The sequence below is a fragment of the Rhea americana genome, unplaced genomic scaffold, assembly GCF_003343005.1.
Source record: "Rhea americana isolate MKP2758 unplaced genomic scaffold, rheAme1 scaffold_70, whole genome shotgun sequence".
NCBI lineage: Eukaryota > Metazoa > Chordata > Aves > Rheiformes > Rheidae > Rhea > Rhea americana.
The window spans coordinates 1,748,642-1,776,074 of record NW_028186868.1 but is presented as its reverse complement, the minus strand read 5'-3'; the positions used below and the strand labels follow the sequence as shown (position 1 = coordinate 1,776,074).

The 27,433-nt window shown below is 41.0% G+C and overlaps 1 protein-coding gene across 1 annotated transcript; it reads left to right on the top strand.

Moving 5' to 3' along the window:
* Positions 1–2: 2 nt before the first annotated feature.
* On the top strand, positions 3–17,470 carry RIOK1 (RIO kinase 1). Its single transcript, XM_085321684.1, has 17 exons — positions 3–164; positions 1,311–1,506; positions 2,605–2,695; positions 3,788–3,857; positions 4,543–4,585; positions 5,205–5,297; positions 6,281–6,393; positions 6,508–6,588; positions 7,189–7,275; positions 7,813–7,950; positions 8,543–8,646; positions 10,985–11,091; positions 12,541–12,606; positions 14,325–14,444; positions 14,647–14,700; positions 15,779–15,919; positions 17,256–17,470. Exons 1-17 carry the CDS (start codon positions 94–96, stop codon positions 17,364–17,366), a joined length of 1,686 nt encoding a protein of 561 aa, XP_085177810.1. The 5' UTR covers positions 3–93; the 3' UTR covers positions 17,367–17,470.
* The last annotated feature ends 9,963 nt before the right edge of the window (positions 17,471–27,433 follow it).

Here is a 27,433-nt window from a genome sequence, read left to right as displayed (position 1 = left end):
GGTGCCGGTGATGATGCGCGCGCGCAGGTTGCGTCACGCGTCGCTCTCCGCGGGGGCGGTACGGCGGCCGCGAGGCTCTGCCGCCCCGCCGCCATGGACTACCGGGCGGCGGCGATGAGCCGGGCCGTCCCGGGGCAGTTTGATGATGCCGAGTGCTCGGACGGGTGAGAGGCAGGGCGGCGGTGGGGAAATGGAGGTGCGCGGKTTGGGAGGGGGCGCACGGTGGCCCCAGGCTGAGGCGAGGCGCGCAGGCCTGGGCGGCTCGCTCCGTTTGGGCATGGTGCCGGCTCCGGCCTCGGCCTGACTACTCTGACCGTGCTGCTGCCGTTTCTTTTCCCTCGCAGTCGCTTGTCAAGAAAATGTGGCAAAAAAGGAGCGAGCTGTGAGAYGAGAAGCCCTCGATAGCGGTCTCAGTTTGGGTCGTTGCTGGGGAAGGTGGGCTGCGGGAAGGGACAGAGATGCTACCTTAGTTAAAACTTTGTGTGAAGGAGGAAAAATTTGCTCTCTCACTCTTAATATTGTTTGAGTTCTGTTTCAACACTAAAGTGGACTGACTGAACTGCAAACTTTGCGTAATTTAGATGAGTTAACTTGTAGTTAGTTGACTGAAACTAAGCATCTGAAACCATATAAGAGAATTTAGTTAAGACAAGGTATATTTGGGAACTAGAATGCACTGTCTGTTGAACTTAAAGCTTTTTATGTTTAGCAGGAAGCAGAGGATTGAGTAAGGAATGGTCTTGACCTGTTTRTTCAGGCTGTTATTTTTCTATTTTACCACTTAAATAAGTATTAAATACCTGCAGAGAATCTGCTCAGAGGCATGCTTGTTTTGGCAGAAAACAAGATAGTCTGAAGAAATCAAAAGCGCTAGTAAGTCAGATTTCACCTACAAATTCTTTTGTAGTCCRTTAGTAACTCCAGGCTACCAACACAATCAATATGAAAAAAAAGAAGCAGACCTATCTTTTGCCACCAGTGAGAGCTGCTGTAAAGTCTTGTCATGTAGAAATCTGCTGTAGTCTGTGCTGTGGCAGCAGCAGAGTGGTTTGGCTTTGATGAAGGAGCTGACTGGTGTATCATCTGGCATGATCTGTTCATTCTGCCTGGAGTCACAGAGGGATCTCAATGTTTTTAAACAGAACAAGTTAGAAGGTGGCAYTGAAGCAGCGAATAACATAATTTAAGTGTAGCCTAGTCTTTAAAGACAGTGACATGCTCATATATACCTGTATAAAGACAGATGAAATGGCAAATATCTTGATGACTGTGGTGACTGTAGTTATAAAAATGTCTGTATTTGTTTGCAGTGAGCTTACTCAGGACACAGAAACAGCTGAAGTCGGTAAAATATCTGAGAACTGCCAGTCATGCTTGTGTGAAAAGGATAACACTGAGGAAGATGATYATGATGATGAGGAAGATGAGGATGAAGACTGGGACTGGGATGATGAGATGGGAAGACTCATGAAGCGCCACAATGCTGCTGCTGGATGCAATCCACAGGTAAGTTGAAGGCTATTTTGAGGGCATCTTGGTTAACCAAGAGCAAATGGGGCTGACCCCGAGGCTTTTTTCAATGTTAATATTATTCTGAGCAAAAATCCAAATGGAGCTTTCTCCTCAGGTGGATGTCTTTCCTTTGTCTTCCTCTGTCATGCGATGTATGTAGGTGCATTGTAGCCAGGCCTCCTCTTGAGTTTTCTTGCCCCAAATCCTGTTGCTGCATTCTCCTTGTTTCTGCAGTCCTTCTATTTTTAAGCTTTTTTAACCTTTCTTTCTTTGCATACTCTGATCTTAGTGCTGTTGCTTCTTTCTCAGTATTGGTCCTCTTGTTCCTTTCCCTTTGTTTCCACTGAATTTTGAGACAGTACCTGCTTGTCATGCCAAGGATGAAACAAGTTGTGTTTTGGACTAGTAGTGAAGGAGGTGAAAGAATGTATAGGAGATGGAGGGAGGTGCTAGAAATAGATGAATTTAGAGCTAGCACTRTTGGATTGGAAATATTTTGTTTGCTGCAGACTRAAAAGCACATACTGTGTGAAAACTAGCATTCTTCTTACCCTCAGCTTGGATGATTAAGGTTAACCGTTCCTTTTCTTGTTGACATCAGTACAATAGAATAGTTGAGGTAAAGTGGAGTGGTGCTGGTCATGGCACATTGTCTGAAACACAGTTCTTGTCCTGGGTGATTTATTCTTGCCTTTAATTRGGGGTTTGTGCTGTCTAGTGTTGGTGAAAGTGGATATTAAGACTGCCTGTAAGAAAAGATAACAGCCTTGGAAAGTCTTCTCAGTGTTACTTCTCAGTTTTCTCCCATTTTTTTTCTTGCTTCTTTCTGCTCTTCCTCTTTCTTTTAGGGATAGAAGAAGTGTTAATATGAGGGACTTGCAGGATGATTGCCTGATTAAAAATAACTACACTGGGACACTCTCATTTTCTTCTCCGGGATTAAATGAAATGTGATGCTAAAACATATCTGTTTCTTCATCCCCTCTGGTTTTGTATGTATAAAACTCTAGGCATAGGCATCTGACCTGACTTTTCCAATGATACTGTCTCTATTTCAAGGGCTAAGTTATATTAACAAATCTTTTGTTTCAGGCAAATAGACAGACCCCTAGTTGCAATTCTGGAAAAATGTCTACCCCTACAGACAAGGCTTTAAGGAAGTTTGAACATAAAATTAATTTAGGTGAGTATAATTGCATTGTTGTCTTATGATAACAGATACAGTTCTGTGGTRTTCCCGAACTAATTCTGCTTACTTTAAGTCAGAGCTTGCTGGAATGGTATTTAACTGTTGCCAGGCAGATTAAAAAGAGCTCTTGTATGGCTAAAGTTGCATTTAGTCTTCATTAACCAGCTGTCATACTCCCTTTTCTTCTCCTTTCAGAGCTGGAGAGCTCTTTTTTCTTTGGTGTCTCCAGATCACACAAAATATTTCTTCCTTAGCTTCTCTGTAGGAGTAAGCTGCCTGGCTCATGGGAGGGTATCATCTCTCTGCTGGAATGTCTTTGGCCATTCTCAAACCTGCTAAWTTTCCTGGTTGATTACAGTTTCCTGTAGTGTTAGTGTGGCACCTTGTGCAACAATTGTCTCACAGGGGTGGACTCTCTGCCATGGGTGGAGAAGCTGCTGTTCTAGCCTGTGTAATGTGATGTTTATGATTTGATGGAAATAACTGTTTTGCTCAGCCTATCAGGGCTATTTGCAGCTGTGGCTGGGTTTTTTTTTGGTAGGATATTAAAAAGAGTTTGCATTTTCCTTCATAACTAAGGTGRTCTGAAATGAAGGCTCCAAAAAGTAGTCCTGGGATGTATAACCAAATACAGCAGCTTTTACAYGCTTAGCAATTAACAAACACCATCTTAAATATATTGTGGGGAGACAATCCTAGAGACTATTGCTTRTTCTGTTTAGAAAACCAACATTAGACTGTGGAAGAAAAGGGCAGATACATTGAACAATAAGATGTTAACCAAGAGGCTGTCTCTTTCTCATCATCTCTGGATGGCGTTGCATCTCCAAGTCTGGGACTGTCTCAGTAGTCTATGTTGTTATTACAGTCCTRCTTTGAAATATAGACAGATAGTTGAAAACTAAGTTAACTGATGTTTCTATGGTACGTGCTTTAAATACCACTTCAGTTTGTTACAGAGAGATCCAAGTGTGTTTGAACATTGCATTGGGGTGTAATGGCTGACAGCAGAATTGCCAATGCAATTCTGAATGTGGAAAACTTCTCTGGTTTTTGCTTTTTCATTTCTTCTTATGTCTTTTTCAGATAAGCTGAATTTTGATGACTCYGTTATAAACAGAGTCACAGAAAAATCTAGACAAAAGGAAGCAGACCTGTGAGTTACAAGCAAGATGCTATTTTCATTGACCYAGTTTGAACCCAGAAGAGTTCTTATTTCCTAGTTTGATCCAGAGTTTTGAATAAATTTATTAAGAAAAGAATCTGTAAATATAGTATATGTAGTTTGCATTCTGGATTTAAAACTTTGTTTTCTGCATTTGTTACCTGAATCATTGCCAAGTTTTGATCGTCCTGTTGCTGCAGTTGGTAGCAAATCTAATCACTATTGATGTAGTAATGCAGAAGTTACCAGTGTTGCTATAGTAGCAAAAGGCTATTTTTCTCTACTCCTTTTCTAAGCAGAGGTTCTCGAGCAATTGGGTTAGAAAAAAATACTGGAAACCTTATGAAGGTTCCTCCTGAAGTTTTGGTGAGGAAAAGAGTGGGTGTGTTTCTTTTTTAAGCCAGCAGCTTATAGACATAACTTGTTAAGACAGATACCATTTTCTCATGAGTGAGCATATTTCATTGGAGGCAAGAAAAGAAGGTATTTGTAATAGTGAACAGCACTGATGTTGGATTTTCCTTCCTGCAGGAAAAAATGTTTGCTTTTGTATGGACTGAAAGTATTATTTTCTGAGGTTGTTATCTTCTCTTTGAAGTAGAATGTCATACTTTATTCTGTCAATGTACTGATTTCATGTGTAGGATTTTATAATTTTATTTTTCACTTCTGCTAGATATCGAGTCAAGGATAAGTCAGACAGAGCAACAGTAGAACAGGTAAGTCCTTATTGTATCAAATATTTCTCTTCTGACTGGAACCAATAATTTGGAATTTTGGAGCTGGTAATAAAACYCTGGAGCTACTCTTAGGAACAGAGTTTCACCTTGGAATTGTCTTTCCTTTGGTATCATAAAGAAACTTGAATTMTGTTTTTAAGCTTTCATCAAACTCCAAGAAACAATGAAAAGTTCTGGGTTTGCCTTTTTAGTTTTTTGGCTTGAGAGTTTGGGGTTTTTTTTGTTTCATTATCTTTTCCTTTAAGTAAGAATGAACTATTGTTGGCCCAGGGCCACATGGCAGCTCTATTTCAGTTATCGTAACTCTGTCTTTAACACATATAATGCAATTGTGGATGGGAAATCATTCTCTTATATCCTTTGGCTAGCTCTAAAATTGATGTATGCTCACTTAGAAAAATCTTGAAAGAAAAAGTAAGGCAGTATTCTAGAATCATGGCAGAATCCTGAGTAGCTACTATCTGAATTATCATTTGATTCTTAAAAATAGTCTGATGCTGTAGGCCCTTTAATGCAGTCCTAAGAATAGGCTATAGGAGTAAATTTYGCCCTCTTCAAAAGAGAACAACTATGTTATCTTTTCTGTATTAACCTTGAGGTTTTGGATCCAAGGACTCGAATGATTCTGTTCAAGATGCTAACTAGAGGTGTCATATCGGAAATCAATGGCTGCATCAGCACAGGGAAAGAAGTAAGTTTCATTATAATTCACGTGACAGTCTTTTTCACAGCAAGCTAGGTAGGTGCTTATGGTGTTCAGAAGATACATTGAAATGCTTGGTTTTAATATTACTTTTTTTGTGTTATTTGATTTGTACGAAGTTATCTTAGGATAAAATGCAACTTACGTTAAAGGAAGCTGTTTTTCACAGCTATGAAGAATTTCTGATAACACTTAAATGTTAACTTAAATTAGATTTCTCATTATTTCTGTGCCATAACTGAAATCTTTTGAAAGACTATGTGTATGCATAATATAAAACAATGACTGAAAAACAAACAAACCCAGGTAACCTTTTCTTCATCAAGACAGTTCTCTTGCATGCAGATCACACCCACTCCACATCTCTGCAGAGATGGGAATGCCTGAGYGGCATTTTGTTTAGGTGTTTAAAATACTACTAAACGTTTGTTACCTTTACAAAGTTAACGTGTTGTACTGTGTACTGTTACTATGAAGTACTATTATTGGTAATTAAAACCAACCCACAGTTTTCCACAGTAAATAAGTTAGTTTTAGATTGCGTAGTCTCTAGGCCGATCTGACTTTATTTTGTGTCCTTGGATGCTGATTTAAGGCATAATTCCATGCTGTATGGTGGTGTTAGCATGAGGCATTTGGTCCATGTTTTAGGGCTTAAACAGTGCGCAGGTCTCAGATTAATCCTTCACACAAGAGCTTGTTTCAGTCTCAAAATGTGCATGACGTGGAGTTCTCTTTTGTGCTGTAACACCCCTCCCCTGTCTTAAACACTTCTTGTAAGCTGCTGCATGTAGAAGCAGCTCTCGCTTTGTGCAGTTGCACTAATTCAGCTGAGTRCCACATAAGGGCTAAAGTGAAAAAGTTTATCTTCTCTATCTGACATCCTAAAAARCATCTGAAGAAAGAACACTTTATCTGTTACTGTAAAGAACTTCCTTCAAATGTCATTTCTTCCCTTTATAATCTAATAGGCTAATGTGTATCATGCCAGTACTGCAAATGGAGAAAACAGAGCAATAAAGATTTACAAAACCTCTATTCTTATGTTTAAAGATCGGGATAAGTATGTGAGTGGTGAATTCAGGTGAGTTGAAGTTCTACCTAATTTTAATGGAGAGTGGGATTGCTTGCATGATGTTAAAATAATCATTGCTAATACTGCATATGCTGAGATTTATTTATTTATCTATTTTTAAAGATTTCGTCATGGATATTGCAAAGGCAACCCAAGAAAAATGGTGAAGACATGGGCTGAAAAAGAAATGAGGAATTTGATAAGGTGATTCTTCCATTTTTATTTTTTCAGCCTGTGAACTGAAACTCCTTCCTGTAACTAAAACTTATGTTTCTAGGAGATATCCTTCTATTGGTAGGCTCCTATTGCACTTTTTGATCTCTGGGGTATTCCAGTATTCCAGAGAATGTCTTAAACTTACCTGTGGAAGGGAGGAGGAGGGTTGGGGGAAAGAGAAGAGGAATAAAGATATTCCTTTGTCTGGCTSTTCGTGCTGTTAAGTTCTTCAACATCTGAGCTCTATCTGACTTGACTGAAAAGCGGAGAAAAGCCAGAAATAGCTGCTGCTGAGTAGCAGCACATTGTGTATTTCTGTGTGATAAAGGTTAAGCTAGGGTTAACCTACACTATATACGCATTCTTTGTCTGAAATAGGAATGTTTAGAGAGGGGTCGGAGCAGGATAGCTGTGGTTTTCTCACGTTCATTTCCTAGTTGTTCTTCACAAGCATGGATATCCTGTGTAAAAGCTCTTAACTCTATATGGTGTTAAGGCAAAAGAGCTCCTGTAGGCACTACTGCAATGCAAATAGAGTGCTTTTTTTTTTTTTTTTTTTTTTGTGGTGTGTGTGTGTGTGTGTTACAGGTTGAATACAGCCCAGATACCTTGCCCAGAGCCAGTTATGCTAAGAAGTCATGTGCTTGTCATGGGCTTTATTGGTAAAGGTGATATGTAAGTATCCTTAGAAAATCAAAATGATTCTTTTTATTTTTAATAAACAAACCAACCCTGTGAATTTACCTAGTATTACTTTAGGCCTGTAAAATTAGCATATTATTCTTACATGTGTGTGTGACTTACAGAATACCCAGATTTGTGTCAACTACTGCTGCAGGCAGTTGGCCTGACTCTGAATCCACAGCTATATTCAAAATGAATCCCTGAAATAGTTTAATCAGAGATTATAGATGGAAAGGCTTGCTAGGAATATGGGAAGATAACTCTACATTCTGTAGTACAAACATTAATGTAGCATGGTCCARTGTCTTGGCTTATGTTGGAAACAGAGCTCCTAGTATCTATGGCAAGCATATATCAAGTTTTGCTGCCTGACAGRCTGATTCTGTGCACTTCGCTCAAGTCAGCCAGAGTGGGCTTTCCACTTAGTGAGCAGAAAGGTCAGAAACTGCCGTTAAAGCATGTACGCCAGATAGGAYGGAAAAAATACTCATTTTGTCTTATTTGTCTTATTTGTGTGGTAATTTCAAGGCCTGCTCCTCTGCTGAAGAATGCTCAGTTATCTGACTCAAAAGTCCGGGAGCTGTACCTGCAAATCATCCAGTACATGAGAAGAATGTATCAAGATGCCAGACTTGTTCATGCAGATCTCAGTGAATTTAATATGCTGTACGTTTTAAAACTTTGCTCTGAATTGTAACATCTAAAGTATATGTTTGGGCAGCTTCTATGCGTACGTTCAAAGTACTAATCTATCTTTGGGGTGAGGGGAGACTTTTTCAAGACTGTACTTTCAATTTTATCACTTAATTGTGTAGCTCTTAACCTAGATTTGAAATCTCTATAACCCCCCCATCAACTAATGAAAAAATCAGCAAGGGGTGTGTGTGTGTATGTATGTGTATGTGTGTGTATATATATATATATATATATATATATAATAAATAAAATATACACACATGCATATACAGACTTCTTTTTCTTCCTCCTCCTCTCTTCCCTTCCCCTGCATCCATCACTGCTTTTTGTGTTCCTTTGAAGTTTACTAATACAGCCTGTGTGGAGGAGGGAAGGGATTGACAAAAAGCAACAACTAAAACACCAAAAACTCACTTCTGGCCCGAGCATGTGAGATACATGCTGCAAAAATGTTAGATTTGTCTGCTGATTCTTAAGTTTGTAGAACACTACTTAAGYGCGTCCTTTATCTTCCATGTAGCAGTCCTGTGGAATCAGTGCAGTTTTGTGTGTCTGTTTACAGGTACCACAGTGGGGAAGTGTACATCATTGATGTGTCTCAAGCAGTGGAACATGACCACCCACATGCGTTGGAGTTCCTGCGAAAGGATTGTGCCAATGTTAACGGTGTGTGGGCTGCACTTCAGCTCTGGTTTTGATGGTTTGTTTAGGAAGGTGAACTGTGTTCTTCCTTATGTTCTTTCAGCTATGATTCTTGACTGTCAAAGTTGTCCAACTTTAATCAGAATGTTCCCTTTCCTAGGTTCTCATGGCTTTCTCAGGGAACTGCAAGCTGCGCTGAGTTCAGAAGACTGTTTAGTCTATTTTACTAGAAACTATTTGGCCAAAGTGAGTCACATGGATGAATTCCATATTTGCAATAGAAAGCAAGGATCAGAGTCCTAGCCTGCAGCAGCGCCCATGCTCGTCTTAGCTGCCCCTATTTTAAGGAATATGCAGACATACTGATCCATTTCCTTCTGTAACTGGAACTCGTAGCTGGAATTCCTSAACTGGCAAGTTGCTATGTATTATAAAGTTCCCTGCACTAGTCCAGCTCAGCTTAGAMGATCAAAACAGTCTCTAACTTATTAGAGAAACATCACTTACCATAGTATTCTGATTAACAATCATAGAAATCATAGAATTAGTAAGGTTGGAAGGGACCTCTGGAGATCAGCTAGTCCAACCTCCCCGCTCAGCAGGGTCACCTAGAGCATGTTAGACAGGGTTGCATCCAGGCRGGCCKTGAAGATCTCCAGAGAAGGAGACTCCACAACCTCTCTGGGSAACCTGTTCCAGTGCTCCGTCACTCTCACGGTGAAGAAATTCCCACTCACAGTCAGGCGGAACTTCCTGTGCTTCAATTTCTGCCCATTGCCTCTTGTCCTGTCACACGGGACAACTGGAAAGAGTTTGTCCCCATCCCCTTGACACCCTCCCTTCAGGTACTTGTACACATTGATGAGATCCCCCCTCAGTCTTCTCTTCCCCAGGCTGAAGAGGCCCAGCTCTTACAGCCGTTCCTCATAGGGCAGATGCTCCAGCCCTCTGATCATCTTTGTAGCCCTACACTGGACTCTCTCCAGTAGCTCCATGTCTCTCTTGTCCTTGGGAGCCCAGAACTGGATGCAGTACTCAAGCCCTGGTGAGGCCTCATCTGAGTCGAGGGGCAGGATCACCTCCCTCCACCTGCTGGCAACACTCTTCCCAATGCACCGCAGGATACCGTTGGCCTTCCTGGCCACAAGGGCACATTGCTGGCTCATAGTCAATCTGTCATCCACCAGCACTCCCAGGTTCTTCTCTGCAGAGCTGCTCTCCAGAAGGTCAGGCCCCCAGCTTGTACTGGTGCCTGGGGTTATTTCTGYCTAGGTGCAGGACTCTGCACTTGCCCTTGTTGCACCTCATGAGGTTCCTCTCCACCCAACTCTCCAGCCTGTCCACAATGTACCTTTATAATACATTTKTTCTTAAAGATTTAGTCTTCATGGAGTATGTGGGAATATGTGTAACAGATATGTCTTCTGCTAGGCTCTGTTCCTCTCAGAGGGCAAGTATGTTGCTGCAAACTGCTTCCCCCTACCCCAAGCCCTTTCTTTTCCATATGATTTTTTTCTTATTTTAAAAGATACTTGAAAAAAATCTGTGGAACAGATCTGCTTTACATTTTGGTTCTGTGTGTGTGTTGATACCAGTATGCAAGTTGTTTTTTATTCCTTTTYTCTTCATGAATTTGTGGTTAATTTCTTCTGGATCAGATAATTGCATCTTTTTATTTTGTTTTGTCATCTATTTTGGCTTGCTCTCCCTAAATGTTTGGTGCCCTAGTGAGGGTGGTTTGAGGATTTTTTTTCTTTTCCCACTTTTTCCCCCACTACATTTTTTTTTTTCTGTGTAATTCTAGAGACTGTGAGAAATGTGTAGCTTTGTGTTCTCTCCAGAAGTACAACCTCAAAATTTAATTATATTTGACAAAAAAAAAAAAAAAACATAATGGAGAAAATGCTAGTATGTTACTGTGCGCCATATGTCTTCATACTAAAGTGGATCATAATTAGGCTGCACAGTGTTTCTCTGGATATGTCCCATATTCTCTGACAATAATTGGACGTCTACAGAACTTATTCTTTGAAATAGTCGTGTTTTTAATCTTGGTCACTGCAAATACTGTACCAGTCCTAAACTACTCCTTCCTTCCTGAACTCAGCCCCATTCAGTCTGACTCCAGCTGAAGTTGATTTGGCTTTGATGTTTAACCAGTTTCTCCTAGATTTGTTGCAGCTAAAAGTTTTATTTTGGATGGCCAAGAGTGCTTTGACTAGCAAACCCAGTAGGATGCAATATGTGCAGCTGAGACTTCTGTGAGCCCTCAGGGCAATTATTTTGCTATAACTGTCATGTTAACATGACAGTTGCATGTGTCATACAATGACTTTTGATTTTTGTCTTTAATTCCTGTTAGATTTTTTCCAGAAGCACAATGTTGCAGTGATGACTGTGAGGGAGCTGTTTGAGTTCATTACTGATCCTTCTATTACGAATGAGAACCTGGATGATTATCTCTCTAAGGTAAGACCTCAAGGCCTTATTGCTTGTCTAAAAAAGTTTGAATAAAATAATCGTATCTAGTTCAAACTCGCATCTCACTTAGTCTACAGCCTGCTCTTGAAGTGAGCTGGTACCTGGTGTTGGTCTGCCAGTACATCAAACATATGTGGATCTTTTCCATATGCATCATTATAGCATAACCATATTTATATAGAGAAAGGAATTAAGAATGCAGACTTAAGCAGGGAGAATTAGGAAAGGAAAGGAATGACTCAAGGCAATATTATTCTAAGGAACACAGTTTTGCTAACCAAATGTAGTGGCTGGTGAGACATACTAATTTCAGGAGGAGGAAGATGTAACTTCTTTTCTAGGTGCCATTCCTTTGCTTCTAGTTAGATGGAAAAACAGCTCTTCTAATTGAAGCAACAGAAACATGGAGGAGCTAAATCTAAGCCATGTAAACCAGGCCAAGAGTGGATATATGATGTATACGGCCAATCCTGGCTGAGACCATGAGGCAGAGGCTGAATGTTGTCCAAATACCAGTATGGCATGGGTATTTTCAGATGTTGTGTACCTCTGTCATAACTGGAGACTGAGCGCAGCAGAGCTGTGCTGCAGAGTTCCCCTCACTTGTGCTCCCCTGGTTTACTCAACGTGTATGATAATGAGAAAAACAAAGTCCAGTACTGGGGCACTGCTTGCTATATTTGCTGTGCTGTTATTTCCTGTAGTCATGCTGGGCCTGCATAATTTGGTCTGGAAGATGAGGGAGTGTGTTCTTCCAGTATTAAAAAGGCAAATCTGCAGTCATGAGTGAATGTGCTTTGCAGAAATGCTGGRTACCGTTAGGTGTCGCTCAAGGTATTGCTRTGAGGAAAGCTGTTGTGTTTTGAGTGATGAGAGACATGGAGCTACCAGAGAGAGTTCAGCATAGGGCTACGAAGATGATTAAGGGACAGTAACATCTCCCTTATGAGAGAGCTGGGCCYGTTTAGCCTGGAGAAGACAAGACTGACGAGGGATCTTATCAATGTATGCAAATATCTTAAGGGAAGGGTGTCAAGAGAATGGGGCCGAACTCTTTTCAGTGGTGCCCAGCAACAGAACAAGAGGCAACAAGCACGAACAGAAACCCAGGAAGTTCCACTTGAATATGAGGAAAGAATCTTTACTATGAGAGTGACAGAGCAGTGGAAGAGTTTGCCCAGAGGGGTTGTGGAGTCTCCTTCTCTGGAGATATTCAAAACCTGCCTGGATRCAATCCTATACAGCATGCTCTAGGAGACCTTGCTTGAGGACGGAGGTTGGACTAGATGATCTCCAGAGGTCTCTTCCAACCTCAACCATTCTGTGATTCTGTGATACAAGTAGAATACAGGGAGAAATACAGATGTGAATGGTTGGTTGGATTAAATGATGTGATTCTGTAGCATGATAACATTATATTGTTTCATATTTCTTTAGGCAATGGAAATAGCATCCAAAAGAACAGAGGAGGAAAGGTCCAGTCAAGATAAAGTGGATGAGGAAGTAAGTGAGGATTTTTTGTTCTTGCTAAGAAATTAATATTAAATCTTACCTCTTCTAAACAATTATTCTTTAATTTGGAAGARTTTACAGCTGATAAACAGAACGTTATGTTTATGATACTGATATATTCTTGAACTACTTGATGAAACAAAGTATTGAGAGATGCAGTGTGTAAAAGCTTAAGTGACAGTGATCAGAAATTGGAAGGCAGACACTCCACTTCGTAAACCTTGTGGCTTTGTAAACCTTGTGGCTTGAGATATCTTCCAGTTCAGGATAAGYTAACAGATCTGATTGTGCCAATATAATTGCACCAATAACACAGCAACAGGAAAATTCTTGGGGATAGTCAGATGTGTGCATAGACCAAATTGCCCATCTGGCTGTCATCCCAGTCTAATTTAGTTCTTCTACTTCTTATTTGTTGTCTTTGCTTTTACGTGCAGGAGAAACCATCACAAATCTGTTTGCTTTACTGAAAATTGCTAACTTTMTGGAAAGCTTCATTTGATTTCTAATCTTATGTTTCTGTTCCAGAAAAGTTTAAAAATATTTTGTCTTGAATAGAATTTTTATCAGTGGGAAAGTACTCATGTTAGTTCACCAGGCATTTATTGTTGGAGTCAACACTGCTTGTTTTTTCTTATTATTACTATWTTTTTTAAAGACTTTTCTTTTGCTCTTGGAGATCTGTGGGTTTTACTTATTGCTTCTGGCTCAAGCTTGGCCAAGARAAGACTTTTTATTTCCTAAGAGTTCCTGAGAATAGAAATTCCACTGAAGTATAGGGCCAGAGGTTACTGTTTTGTTACATTCCCACCTTTGCAAACAAATTATTCTCAGAAACAGAGCCTTTGCTTATAAAAAAGCATTCTCCTGTGAGAGAGATGGTTTACTACCATCTGAGTTGAGTTTCCTGCTTTCATAGACTTTTCATGTGACCTCAGGCTAATTGTGGCACTTACTCACTAAAGAGTGCGACTTATTAAATTCATGCTCTTTGGAGGTGGGGTCTTTGATTGCACAGCACTTGGTCTAGTCATTTTGATTGTAAAGTGTGTGTGTGGTCAGATGACGAGACTGATTTGCTACTACTGGACTCCATARAAAATAAAAATGCATCTGATCTGGTAGTGACTTCATTTTGCTGGAGTACAATCTCAAAAGATTACATTCCAAATCTGAAGTAAGATGGTGCTGGTGGTTAGGTTATACTTTACTGTACTGCTGCAGGAACCTTTTGTGAGGTGGAGTGTATATTGACAGGGATTATTTGTATGAAGATTAAGTTAAAAAAAAAATGCATTTTTAATGGAGTTGCCTCCTGAAGGCATTGTAAGCCTCACAATAAAAACATAAGAACAAAATCCTTGGAATACAAAGCCTTAATCTCAAATCAGTTAAGAAGAAAGTGAAGGGATTGGAGAAGGCCACAAATAAGTGGGCTGCTGGTGGTCATAGTAACGAATAAACCTTTTTAGGGATGAGCTATCAAGAACGTGCAAGTTCCATGTTAGTCCACTACAGAAAAAAAGAAAAAAAAAAAAAGATATTCTTCAGTGGAAATGGTAATGGGTTACTACCCTACTCATCTTGAGTTTCTCAGAGTCATAAAATCCCTCAAGATTATTCTCCTAAAGATGCATAAATAGGAAGAAAGAACATCATAAAACTGTCTGTAAATTGGTAAATCTGCTCATTTCTGTTCAMTCTCTTAGGTATTTAAGAAGGCTTACATACCTCGAACTTTGACTGAAGTTAAAAACTATGAAAGAGATGTGGATATAATGATGAAATTGAAAGAGGAGGATATGGCATTGAATGCTCAGCAGGATAACGTGAGTAGACATCCTGAAGCACTGCAAATGAGGGGGAGARAGTATGAATTCTTCTTACTAAAAGTTCACTACTGTTGTACTTAAATTTGTCTGGTTAGTACTAATGCTTATGTCACTCTCTTTTGAGATACTCGTTTGCTCTAGATACTAGATGTAGAGTCATATTTTGATAACAATTTTATTTCTCTGTCCCTGGATGTAGATACTCTATCAGACTGTGACAGGATTGAAGAAGGATTTGTCTGGTGTTCAGAAGGTGAGAGGACCTTTTGCTATCCTTCTTYTTAATGACTTTAAATGCTTATGAGTGCAGAGAATGCCTCATCTTGCTGCTGATGCCGTGGAAGAAACCTGTTGATTGCAAAATGACTGTTTCTGTTTGCTTGGGTCCTGCCCATGTGGGAATAGATCTGGCATCATAGTGTATCCAAATATGAATCGCTTTCCTGTCACCAAATATGATACTGTGTTGCTTGAGGATGAAGTGGTCATCCTTGTTGTCACCATCCTCTTTAAGGGAGTGTATGGAGGAAGAGGGAAGATGCTTTCAAATGGTGGAAAATGTAATTGATATGAAATGTAACATGACTATAAGTTTTGATATGTTTAGGATATCTGTGCTATAATTACTGTGCAAAGATCYACCCTGCAGTGTAAGACATAAGACTTTGTTTTGCTATATGTACAGAAATGTCACAATCAGGTACTTTAAAGCATRTTGCACAGTAAGTAGGGTAAAGATCAATCTATAGCAGTTTATCTCAAGTTGATTACTCATAGCAGAAACCATATTTGGATCCCTTTCCTTCTTTCCCGACCCCCTCTCCCCCCRTTTTGAAACCTTGCATTGTCTAGCAGTTCTCTAGACCCACTTTAAAATGAAAATATAAATATTGGAAGGGATCAGGCTTTGGCACAATCATCAGTCTGGTTTAAGAGGAAGTGTCTTCTGCAGTGTAGATGCCTGTGTTTCTACCAAAGCCTATTTGGGTGCTCCTAAATAGGTTTTGATAYGATCTGAATATAATTAAAAAACTAACTTTCCTCTTTGTTAGCAAATTACTGTTTACCCTGTGTCAKTGGGTTTGGAAGTGCTAATGAAGCTATGCATAAGAGGTTCTATACTGTATATTCTAAATTTCTTAGTTTTAGTTTAGCTCAACCTCCTTTTCATTCTTTTTTTTTGAAATTCACTGTCTGCGATAAAGGAGATGACAGAAGTTTGCTCAAGGCTTTCTTTGTAGGAGATTCTGTTCATATACTGTTTTTTTTTTTCCCCCTTTGTGTTACTGAGTTTGAATTAGAGAGAAATTCTCTATTGGTCTATCTTGCAGATCCCTGCACTTCTTGAAAAAAAGGTAGAGGAATCAGAAACAGGCTCTGATGATGATGGCAGTTCAGAGGACTCTGATTCAGACTGTAAAGAATATGTGCATCCTAAAGATAAACCTGCTGAAGTTGGCATAGATAAAAAGGTAGGCTGGCCAGAGACTCTGTGTGTATGTGGTTTTTTTTGTTGTTGTTGTTTAATTTTATTTTTTTATTTTTTATCTTTAAACATCTGCCCATGTGACAGAACAAATCCAAACTTAGATTCTTAGGTCACTTCTTGATAGAAGCAAGCCATGGGCTCTTCCTGTTGTGGATAGTGAGAGCAGAGAGTARATTTCATTATAGATGTTTGTTTTAATGGTATTCTTGTATAGAGGGACATATAACATAGCTCTCTAGCTGAGACAAAGTTAGAATCTGTGAAGGGAAGTCTGAAGCTATGCAAAGCAGAACTTAATGAAGAGCAGGCAGCTCTTCAGTACCTCTGGCTACTTTTTCAGGCTTTGGTCAGCAGATGTGGTCATGACCCTCCCCCCCAACCTTTTGCTCAGGGAACTGGGGCCACTTACCTGTAAAACTGGAAATCTGGTARCAATGTTTATACCACAGTTGTAGTGGCTTTTGCAGAACCATTAGTGAAGGCTGACTAGCTTTGCTGTGGGAAAGAGACTTAGCAGATATGCTAAGGGGATTATGTGCTTTTTCAGGTTTCTTTTTCCAAACTGCTTAATAGATGTGCCCTGTTTTGTTCAGGCTCCTTTGCAGAATATCACCCATGAGTGAGAGCCCCATGGAAAAGAAGAGTAAAACTTGCTGAGATTATGAGGGTTCAAGATGAGGGGGTTTGCTTGTTAGATGTCATTCCTYACCCCACTCCTTAGAAAGGATAAGAGATAACAGATTCCAAACCTGTTAAAGCAGCACCCTGCTAAACACGTTATTTTTATTTTATTTTATTTTTGTCTGTAGCTACTGTCTTTCAGATGCAAAGCAGGAAAGTCTAGGTTACTTCTTACTGTTATGGATAGGTTTTCACTTGGACTTTTTGTGTGAATAAGATGAGGTGCTTGGTAATTTACATGTTGAACTGTAGGTTTAAGAACTGATTAGGAATGATTGAGTGGGCTTTTTGGTTTTGTTTTTGTTTGTTTGCTTTTTTTCCTCTATTATATTGACTTTGCATTTTCTGGTTGCCAGATAGGGAAGACGCTACACTCACAAATTATAGTATACTACAGTGTCATAGCACCTTCTCCTGCCAATCTTTTCCCCTCCCCTCTTGCTCCTCCCCCCTTCRTCTTGCTAACAACGTATTTGATGTGGTGTGTTAACTAACTTAATGCAGCAGTTAAATGTAAGCCAAAGCTGCCTACTCCTTACTCCCTGTCTGTTACAATGTTGGTATAACTAATCAAGTTAGCTTGCTCAAAATCTCTTGTTCTCACTGGCTTTAAATGACTAGTGTTTAATTCTGTGTAGGAAAGAAAAAAGATGGTTAAAGAAGCCCAAAGAGAGAAGAGAAAAACCAAAATCCCCAAACATGTGAAGAAACGGAAAGAGAAGACTGCAAAAATGAAGAAAGGCAAATAAAATTTGCTTTGGCTTGGGGAAAAGGGTTGGTTGTTGTGGACTACTTACCATCATTTTTTTTTTGTTTTTTAAATTAAAAATCCTCTATTTATATACATACAGTACTAATTGTGAGGATGTTTTTGTTAATGAGATGGTGTAATTGTTTGGACAGCATATTCCTTTTTCTTTCCTGACAGGAAAGAATGATTTTAACACATTTACGTATATTAAAATCCTTTATATATGCAGATTTAAACTGCTATTAAACTTGCATCAGTTTGTTCCTGGGGTCCTACTTCCTGCCTGCTTGCACTATATACATGCTAGTTTGGTTTGCTCCAAACTTCTATGCTTTATAGCATAGAAGCAAATTGAGCTAGCTGTCTTCTGCAGGCTACCAGTCATCTGTGGATACCTCTGCCAGCTTTGTCAGGTGTCTGAGTGAAGGCCTGTGACAGGAGCTCTCTGTGGTGTGACTCAGCACACCTATCCATCCTGTGGTAGGTTGCCTCAGCTCTTTGGTACAGAAGGATTGACAGTGTTCTGCTCATAATGAGCTGCTTGGTTTGGGGCAAAGGTGCCATACTTTAGGCAGCCCACCTCTCTTGGCAGCCACTTTGATCTCTAAGGCTGACAGAAACCTTAGGAGAGGTGTCCTCACATTGTAGAACACAGACCACCTTTTTCTGCTGCCAGCAGTCATGGAACTTCCTGTGCCAGCACAGGGAAAGGCTCTGGTTTCTGTAAGTGTCTTGATACATTTTTCCACGCTGGAGATGGAGTTGTTGCCCTGGGGATTATGCTTAGGGGGCATACAATGTCTGATTACAGAGGACAGCATTTATCCATCAGCTAATCGGTACTACCATGATAGGCTGGCCAGGGGCAGTTTGAAGCTTCCTTCTCTCTACTCACCTCCCACACCCAAAATAGGCTGCAGGCTGGTCATGGGCAGTTGCCTCTGGCAGAGATAGAGATGTTGATGGCCAGCTGCATATGTGGTTGCTGCACTGATTGTGTTCTTCAAGGTAAAATGGTCTTACTGCAGTTTGATCTCCCCAGCCTTTTTGGTGCCTCTGCCTTAGAAAACTTTGGTAAGAGAGGAACTGGCTAACACTTCTGAACACCCCTCCTTCCTTTCATCCCCTTTCATCTTATCCATGCAGAGATTGACCAGCACTCTTACATTCAGTATGTATGTAAGTGGACACAGCACTGCTGAAACCTGTAGGGAGGCAAGATGAGTATTGCCTCAGCAACTGTGGATGTCTTTTTTTTTTTTCAGACACAGAGTAGAAATACCTGTGCATTTTGGAAAATGGCACTACATGGTGCAGGAAAGGAGGCTGCCTCTACCCTCTTGGTAGGAGGGGTTAGGGACAGGTAAGGTTTATGTGCTGAGGGAAGGGAGTACTGTTGGCCATTCGTTTAATAGCCAGGGCTGATGTGCTGCCAGCTGTATGAAYGTAGGCTCTTTACCACTTTTGCCTGCTGCTATGGGAATTTGCATTTTGCCAGAACTGGGCAAAGGTGACGTGGAGTGCCATGGGGAATGGCTGCCTTGAATCTTTGGGCCATGCTGGAGAAGTTGGTGTTGAACCTGCCCAGGTGTCCTGTATCTTAGTCAACCAACCAAAGACAGGCTTAAATGTGAACTTGGTCCCTGCTAAACTCCCTGTGAGCGCTTTAATTGCCCAAATTGGGCTGTGATGCAGGAGAGTGGGGGAGATGGTGTCCAAAGTGGATGTCCTCCAGAAAAAAACAGGATGCTGAATTGTCAGCATTTCAGCTAAAACCTGAGGGTAACTGAAAAAATAAAGACACTGTACACTTTGCTAYTGTATTGCATTATGATATTGATTCTTCCCTGCTGACTGACAAAGCTATGATGTATGCATTAGTGATACCATTTGTGGCATGAAGGTGTATGCAACCAAGTGCGTGCCCYGGGGCTGGGGGAGGAGGAGGAAGGGATGGTGGTAGTAGAAATGTAGCCCATCTGTTGCCTTGCTCCAGCAAGAGGTTGTGCACTGASCAAACTCTCAGGGGTATTGATGAAGAGGACTAAGCCTTCATAAGGTATCGCTAAGAAACTGTGCATGCTTTGACTTAAAGCAGGCTGAGAGTGGACTCTTCCRTATGAAAACCGGTTCCTGGCTGATCAGGAACCAGTTAGTTAGGGGCTGCCAGGCACAAGAGGCAACATTTTCATTGCAGGTGATTGTTCTGAAGATGTAGGATAGCTACTAGTTTTTAGCGTGGGACCTGGAAGCCCCAGGCCCAATGCATGTGTCCTAGTAGATGTTTTTGCTTCCTTTACTTAAGGAGGCAATTCAGGTCATAGCAGCCTCCTTTTTGTAGTCTAGTGCTTGAGGGGAGAGAGAACATCCCARCTCACATAACCCTGTCTTTTCTCTAGACTGCACCACAACTTAATCAAGTTTGCCTAGTCTAGCAATTGTGTTCCATAAAGAWGGTCCTGAATCAGTCATTTAGGATTCAAGCCTTGCTTGCAGCAATGCACAGCAGGGCTATCTGGCAGGGTRTGCAAAGCATGGGCTGACTATCTGCCTCAGATGTTTTTTCTATAGCATGTTGACATAGCCGAGGTGTTCACACAGCACCTGAGGTGCAGCATGCCAGAAAAGCCTGTGTTGTGATAGTGCGAATGGCCAAGAGATAGCTATTGTGGCTTGGTATGTGCTTGTGGAGGTGGTCTGCAAGTGCAGTTCATGTATCCTGGCTGTTGTGGACTGGAGATGTACAAAAACAAGACAGTCCACAGGAACTGGGTGAGCTGGCAGGAGCTCTTTGCTTCAGGACTATGAGATAATCCCTCTTTCTGGTGATCCCTGAAGCAAGAGAGTGGCTATTACCAAATACATTAGTGCCTCTCAGCAGTTATGGCTCTAATCTGGGGCAGGGGCCAGAACTATGTTTGTATCTTGTGTTAAAGAAAAAAATCTCAAAGTAGCATAAATACTTAGTTATGCTCTGTTGACATCAGTGAATGGTGATATAAAGTTTTTTTCCCCATAGATCAGGGTCTGGAAAAAACTTGCTCACTTTACATTTTGCCATAGCTGAATATTTATGGCGTGCCCTGCTGCTGGCATCTCTGCTAAGCTATTGGACTTTACAGAGATGGACTATTGCTAGGGCAGGAGTGCCATTACCTGGTATAAGACAACTTAGGACATGAACAACTCAAGGTAATGCTGCTGCTGCTATGTCTTCCCCTTTCCTTCTCCCACCTGCTTTTCTCACCAGGAGTAGACTTAGTGGCAGGGCTCTGAGGTCTGTTGTGGGCTATTGCAAGTGCCGCAGTTGTGGAACTTGGCTGATAGCAAGCAATACGAGTGGACAGGCTGGAGAGGYTGTTGGCGGGAGGAGAAGAGGTGAGTTGTGGCCTCTGCAATCCTCAGATGGCGCTGAGAAGGGTTAGAGTGATGCAGCTAAATTGTGGAGATGTGTTAACTCCCCTAAGCCTGTGAGAATTCCTTTCTGTTGACTCTAGATCTGTCTTTCCTTTGTTCCACTGTTCAGTGGGTGTCTCTGTCAGAATTTATCATCCTGTTTTTTCTTCCCTTTTTGAACAAGAGCATCTCTACAGAGTTRAACTCAGCTGCTTTGCCCCTGTGGCTTTGGGAATGTTTCTGCAAGCAAGACTTGCAGACCTATTGTTGACCTGAAATATCTTTTAAGGTACAAATTTTCTGTGTTATTCAAAAATATTTTGGTTTCCCAGTTCTTTCAGGGGAGTAGTATGAATTTATACAACTGTAAAAGTAGTATAGTTAATTATAAGCTGCTTTAATACTCCTTTCTGGTTAAAGTATAAATACTAAACATCTAAAATACCAATTGTGAAATCAAAATCTCTATATAGAATATTTTCAATTGGAAAATAACATTATATTTTAGTTTAAGGAAGAGTAGTAGCCATATCTGGGGAGAGTACAGTGAGTAAGATTCTGATCAGCAGATAAGATTTCAGACTGAAGACAAAAAGCGTTGTGTTTGTCCAAATCTGAAAGCTGGTATTTAGTTGTACTCAGAACATGGTCCTGCAAAATATGCTCTTATTCCCTGGTCTGGTGCTGTGTACAAGTTGGGGAGGAGATGTTGGCATCACATTTGACACTTCTGAGGTCAGTGTCTCAGCCTTTGGGTGTCATCAGGAAGAAGTGGAGAATGGGATGGAGGGCAGCATTTACTGCTAGGTAGAGCTTTGGGGTGCCTTCATGTCAAGTGCTTTGTGCAGTTCCGGTCTCTATATAGCGGTGTTAGGAAGGCTACAGAGCTTCCCCAGGAGTGCATGATCAAGGACATGGAACAGCTGCCTTGAGAAGAGGGACTAAAAAGGCTAAGACTCCTTAGTTTGGAAAGGAGAAAGCTAAAGCAGGGGGATATGGCAAAGGCTTGCAAAATTGTGAAGATGGTAACAGGGTGAACACAGAAATGCTCTTCACCAAATGCTGCAATACTGGAGCTAAGGGGGCTGGCTTAAACTTCTGGAGGCCTGGCTTAAAATAAATAAGGGAGAATGCTTTAGACAGTGTGCTACAGTAGGGAATTTCTTGTGATCCATTTGCATTGGTGTAGGTGAGCAAGGGCTGAAAATCTAGCTGCCTAGTTTGAAGTGCTCTTAGTGGTATGGGGTGTTTCTTTGAACAGGCTAACCCTGTGACACAGGTCAGGTGCTTCAAACAAAAGCACTTTCGGGAATTTGTGGCCAAAAGACTTAATGATATTTGAAAGCTTAAATGTGTGCAAAGAGAATATTTAGAGCTATGCTATCAAAGATAAAAATGTACAAAAGCAATTGCTGCCGTCTTTCAGGAGGTAATGCAGCCCTTATTCACTGAAACTCAGTGGGAAGGATATGAGATGGGAGGCTAGGAGGGAAATACTCTTAGCAGTTATGTTGGTTTTGTTGGAGCTTTTCTGGTTTTTGGAGGGGAGGGGAGGAGGGAGTTATTCATTTGCTGTGTTTTGGTTGTGTGTGCTTTCCACTGCCCGATATCCTGCAGTGCTGTAGCTTTGCACTCTGAGCAGTTGTCTCATAACTCCAGCTCAGTTCTGAAGTCCGTACCAGTCCRGTATTAATTCATTCCTTCTCCCACACTATAGATTGTTTTATGTAGCAGCAGAAGCCTTAGAAGATGGAGGTTTGTGAATTTGGCTCCTCTGTGATGAAGCAGGTAAAACCAGCTTTGCATGTAAGGATGCGTCTGCTTAGAGGGTTTTTGTTTCTATGCTGAAATATTTTGACTAAACAATGCAAAGCTAGCTGTGACAGGCCCCTGGTGCCCAGGTGCTTGCTTGCTTTTGGCAGCTGTGCTCAGACAAGAACCACACTTGTAGACCTTTGAGATATAAAACATCTTCTGAAGACTATGTCCTGCAGTTTTTTATAAACAGCTGTGAGAACAATGTTCTATGAGTGCAAAAGCAAGAAATTGATTTCATTATTTTTTTTTGTTCTGTAGTTGCATCTCCTACTCTACCTGCTATTTTTACCTGCAAAATTGTACAGCAAGTTTAATTGTGATATTCAGTTGTARGAAGAAGCAGGCACCTTGTCTCTGTGCACTCTTGATCCATAGGATTCTTCCCTACGGTGTGCTTGCAGAATGAGGTAGTATGGAGACAGCAAAGCAYGTAGGAGTTTCCTGTCTAGTTACATGGACCTAGCTATTTACATTTCTCTCTGCTCAAAAAATAAAGGAATGAGGAATTGGATCTTCAGTGTGTGAAAGTGGAACTAAAAATGTTTTATCACTTTTAATTAACTCTAAAATAATCAGAGCTTCATAGATACTTTAAAAAGGAAAAGCTAAATGTCGGTTTAACTTTTGGGGGCATTACTGTAAGTCATTATTTTTACAGTAGATTTGCTTCTTCAAAAATACTGCTAGCAAAAAGGCTGACCTCTGCCTTAGAGCCTATTTACTTTCCTGATCTTGACAGTCTTATTTTCCTTGTGTTAATTTTCATTTCCTCTAGAGGGAGAAGTTCTTGACCAGACTATGTTGAAAAGTCCAGGGTTTTGGATGGATGGATTGGATGGATTTTTACATAGCACCTAGACTTTTTGTTTCCTTGGATTTGTAGCTCTTGGATGACATTTTTTGCTCCCAGAGGTTACAGGGGTATAATTTGTTCTGGGCCAGGCAGGGGATGCAGCTATGGCATTAATACTAAATTTAGGATGAGGTTCTAGGCAGCATGTAACAACAACCAAAAAGACTTGGTTTTTTAATATATGAAGACTCATGGTGAGAAAAAACAAAGGATCCCATTCTGAGACTGCCCAAATTCACAGACATGAACTGCAGTCTTCTGTGCAATGTAATTGTTGGATAGTAATTATTTTGCCACAAACATTAGTCCTAAATACAGTCTGAGCAGCTGACAATTACTCTTGCCTTTTTTTCCCTGTCTTCCCCTTTATAGTTGTTTATTTTCAAAGCATAGAAATACTAACCTTCTTCCTGACGTGCAGCAACCTGCCTCTGAACTCTGGAGCCTGTGCTGGACTGTAAACTCTCCTAAGCAGCAAAATGAATGCTAGACCTAGCCTACAGCACTAGATTTAAGACYGTCTTTTATCTAGCCTAGAGATCCATGTCTGCTTTGGAGTTTGCAGACGACATTAGGCTGGGATTGTAGGGCAGGGCTCACAGACAAGAGTTTTACTTTTTTTTTTTTTTGAAAAGACAGTAGATTATGATAGGTTGCTGCAAAGAAGGATGAAAGATAGGCAGTGATCCCTCTGCTGACATTCATGCAGAGGGGTTGGCATTAAGGCCAGGGATGGGAATATGAGGACAGGAAAGCTTGATTCACAGCTTCTGCTGGCACCAGGAGATWTAGCTTTTCACCACTTTGCCTAACCTGAGTCCTGATCCATGAAGGTTCACATGAACCCCACACCCTAGACTGCGGCCTTCCTCTCTTAGACTCAGCCTGAGCTGATTCTTTGTAGCAACTCCTGCCCTTCCTCATCAGGTCCAGGGCCAAGTCTAACTCTTCAGCTCATTCTGCCCTGCATGCCAACCCCGAACTCCAGCCTTACGCTGAAGCACAAAGGTCCTGCATTCTCCAGGTAATCCTGGGCTGTAACCAGCACTTGCTGTCGTTCCAATCCTGTGGCACCTAAATGAGTAAGAAATAAACTTCAGTCTTCAGCCTCTAATCTAAAATTGTGATCAGACTCAACCAAACAACTCTTTTCTGTCCTGCACCAAAGTTTGTCTAGTTGGTGTTGTCCAGAATCAGCCTAGTCTGGTAGTACCTACAGGGTCCAGAAATGAAATTACCTTCTCAGCCCTCTCTATCCCTAGCTGCGTGCTGTGGCTTGCCTGAAAGAATGGATGGGACTTGGGATGGGCAGCACTACAGTGTCTGTGGAACTGAGAGACCTAAGGTAAGCAGAACTGAGYGGCCTTGATAACTCTTGAGTAGGCTAGGGCTCAGGAGAGGAGGGTTTCACTTCTTGCTGGATCCTCTAAAGGTATGTGCAGAAATGATGGTTAATTCTGGGTTGGGAGATGTTGCAAATCTGTTACCAACAACATGGTTAGGAATCTTGACAGAAAGTCTGAAAAGTTTTAATTTCTCTCTGGATTCTTCAGCATGAGGACTGGTGCTCACAAGGTATATAAGTTTATAAAAGTCATCATATTAATATTGTCATTAGCCTATAAAGAGTCAAAGTAGGTTGGAGTCAAGGTTTAGAGAAGAAGGTTTAGAGAAGCAGGCTTCTTACCAGAGCTGGTAAGAACTGAGTGTTGAGGTGAGGTCAGGTGGTTAGAGTTGTTTGTGGTAAGGTTTGCCCTGAGATGGTAAGAGAGCTAGTTTTGGCCTGCATATTACAGTTGGAGTTTAGGATATCCAGAACCTGAAGAGTAATTAGGAAAAAACTACTTAATTTGTGTGCTTGAGATGAGATGTTACTTTTGATGCTCTTCTGATGAGGAGAGAAATTTGAGGAATTGTTTGTCCTTTTCAAACTTGTTCTGCAGTCCTTTGACATACATGAATTTGCACAGTATGAGTTTGCATGTGTTGCAAAGTATGTCTGTCTTTGGTCTACAAACTGGGCTTTACACTCYTATATTTAAGAGCTGCCACTATACATGGTAGACCTCAGATGTGATAAATATTTGGGCCCTCATGGACATGCAAGGATATAATACCGTATTGCATGAAACACTTTATAGAACTCACTTTTCTATGTTTGCGTATTAGAAATGGTTCTTCTGTGGGTAGGGTGATAACCTGAGTGAGGAACAATGGTCTGGAGAAAAGAAGCTAGATGGGAAACAGCAATTGAAGAGGAGGAGGAGGAGGGCTTGTTTTGCAGCACCTTTTRTACCAGTGCTTGCTTGCTCCAGATGCTGTCATCCATCCATCTCACGTGTTCTTAAGTACTTGCCAGCTCTGCTTCCCTTGCATCTTGCCCTCAGCTCCTCACCTTCACGGTGGACTGAACACCAGCTATATGTGAGGCAAAAGAAAGAACCAGCAGGGAGACCCAGAGACTTTTCAGGGCGGTTTTGTCTTATTTRAAATGTCACTCCCTGTGGCATGATTGAGGTGGCAGATTGGTGATGATTTGCCTCCRTAACATCAGGAGCATCAGTGTACAGTACAGGCAGTGGATTTATTGTTTGGAGTGAGTAGGGACAAGACTAAGGGCTTAATCCTGCGAAGACTCAACTCCCAGTACAGTTGATGAGAGTTAAGAGCCAGGCTGGCTGAAAGGGGCAGCTGAAACCTTGAAAGCTGAGTAAGGGAGATAGGAACATGGTTTCTTGAACATGTCATATTACTTTGTTTCAGCATATTAGTATCAACACAGCAGGAGAAAACCAACGATTCTTTCAAAGTCATTTTAAAGGCCTTAGAGGAATCATTCAGAAMAGTCATTTGTGTGTGTGGTTTGGGAGTTCTTACATTTTTTCATTCTCTTGTTTCCTGAGCTTGCAGTAAGCTGGAAGTGGTGGAGTGGAAAGGGCTGAAAAGGAAGAAAATACCATATTTGTAAGGACCTTTTTCTGGTGATTCAAACTGCTTACATTAAAGTAGACTTCAGCATTATACACATGACAGATGGTGAGAGAAAAATCCAATTCCCGTCTTTCCTCAAAGTAGACCAAGCTCCACTTCTGCAATAGAAGTATTTATCTAAAAAGCAAAACCAGACAAAATTGGTTATTGGTAAAGAGCCACAAAAGTGTTTGATCTTGACTTCAGCATTGGCTTTCCTAGTATTTAGACGAATTTAAAATTTTGCCAAAATACTGGCAAGTGCTTGTCAAACATATTTTATGGACTTGTACTCCTCTTCCATGGACAAGCCAGGAACTCCCCTTAATCTTTTCTATTTGTAGAAAACCAGTGACACYTTGTAGAGATGCACATAGATGCTACTGCTAAGTGATTTCCACTCAAGTAGAAATGAGATGTCAGGTTTCTGCAACCTGCCAGATTCTTATGTGGAAAGTCCATCACACTAAGTCCCTTGTGACTACCTATGTATTGCGGAATTAGATGTGTTGTTTGTATTAGATTAACAATATCAAAGTACTACTTGCATTTGAAACCTGTTTAATACGTACGTTTTATTGACAGTTTGTGATCCTGGGTGGTGTGGTGGTGGTCTGTTTTGGAGTGACTGGGATGCTGGAAGTGTTAGGAAACTGAAAGTAATTAAATGAGGTTGGTGGCAAGGCTTATATGAAAACAAAGTGTATTTTAATCAGGTCTTGAAAATAGGTGTTATTGGTACTGACAGTCAAGCAGCCAAGAGACACTGAGATTCCCTGGTTTATACAGAAAGGGAAAAGGACAACTGAGAGAAAATCAGATGATGACAATTGGAATCCTTCAACATAAGGTGCAGATAGCACAGGAGACCCTGACAGCTCTATGCAATCTGCCATGCGTGCCTTTAGGGTGTTAGGTAAAAGTGCATAATAAACTTGAGCSAGCTCTTTACTATTGCTTTTTGCCATCTCATAGTTAAATTAGGACTGAAGAGATGCAGGATCCCTGACCAACTCAGCTGCTCTAGT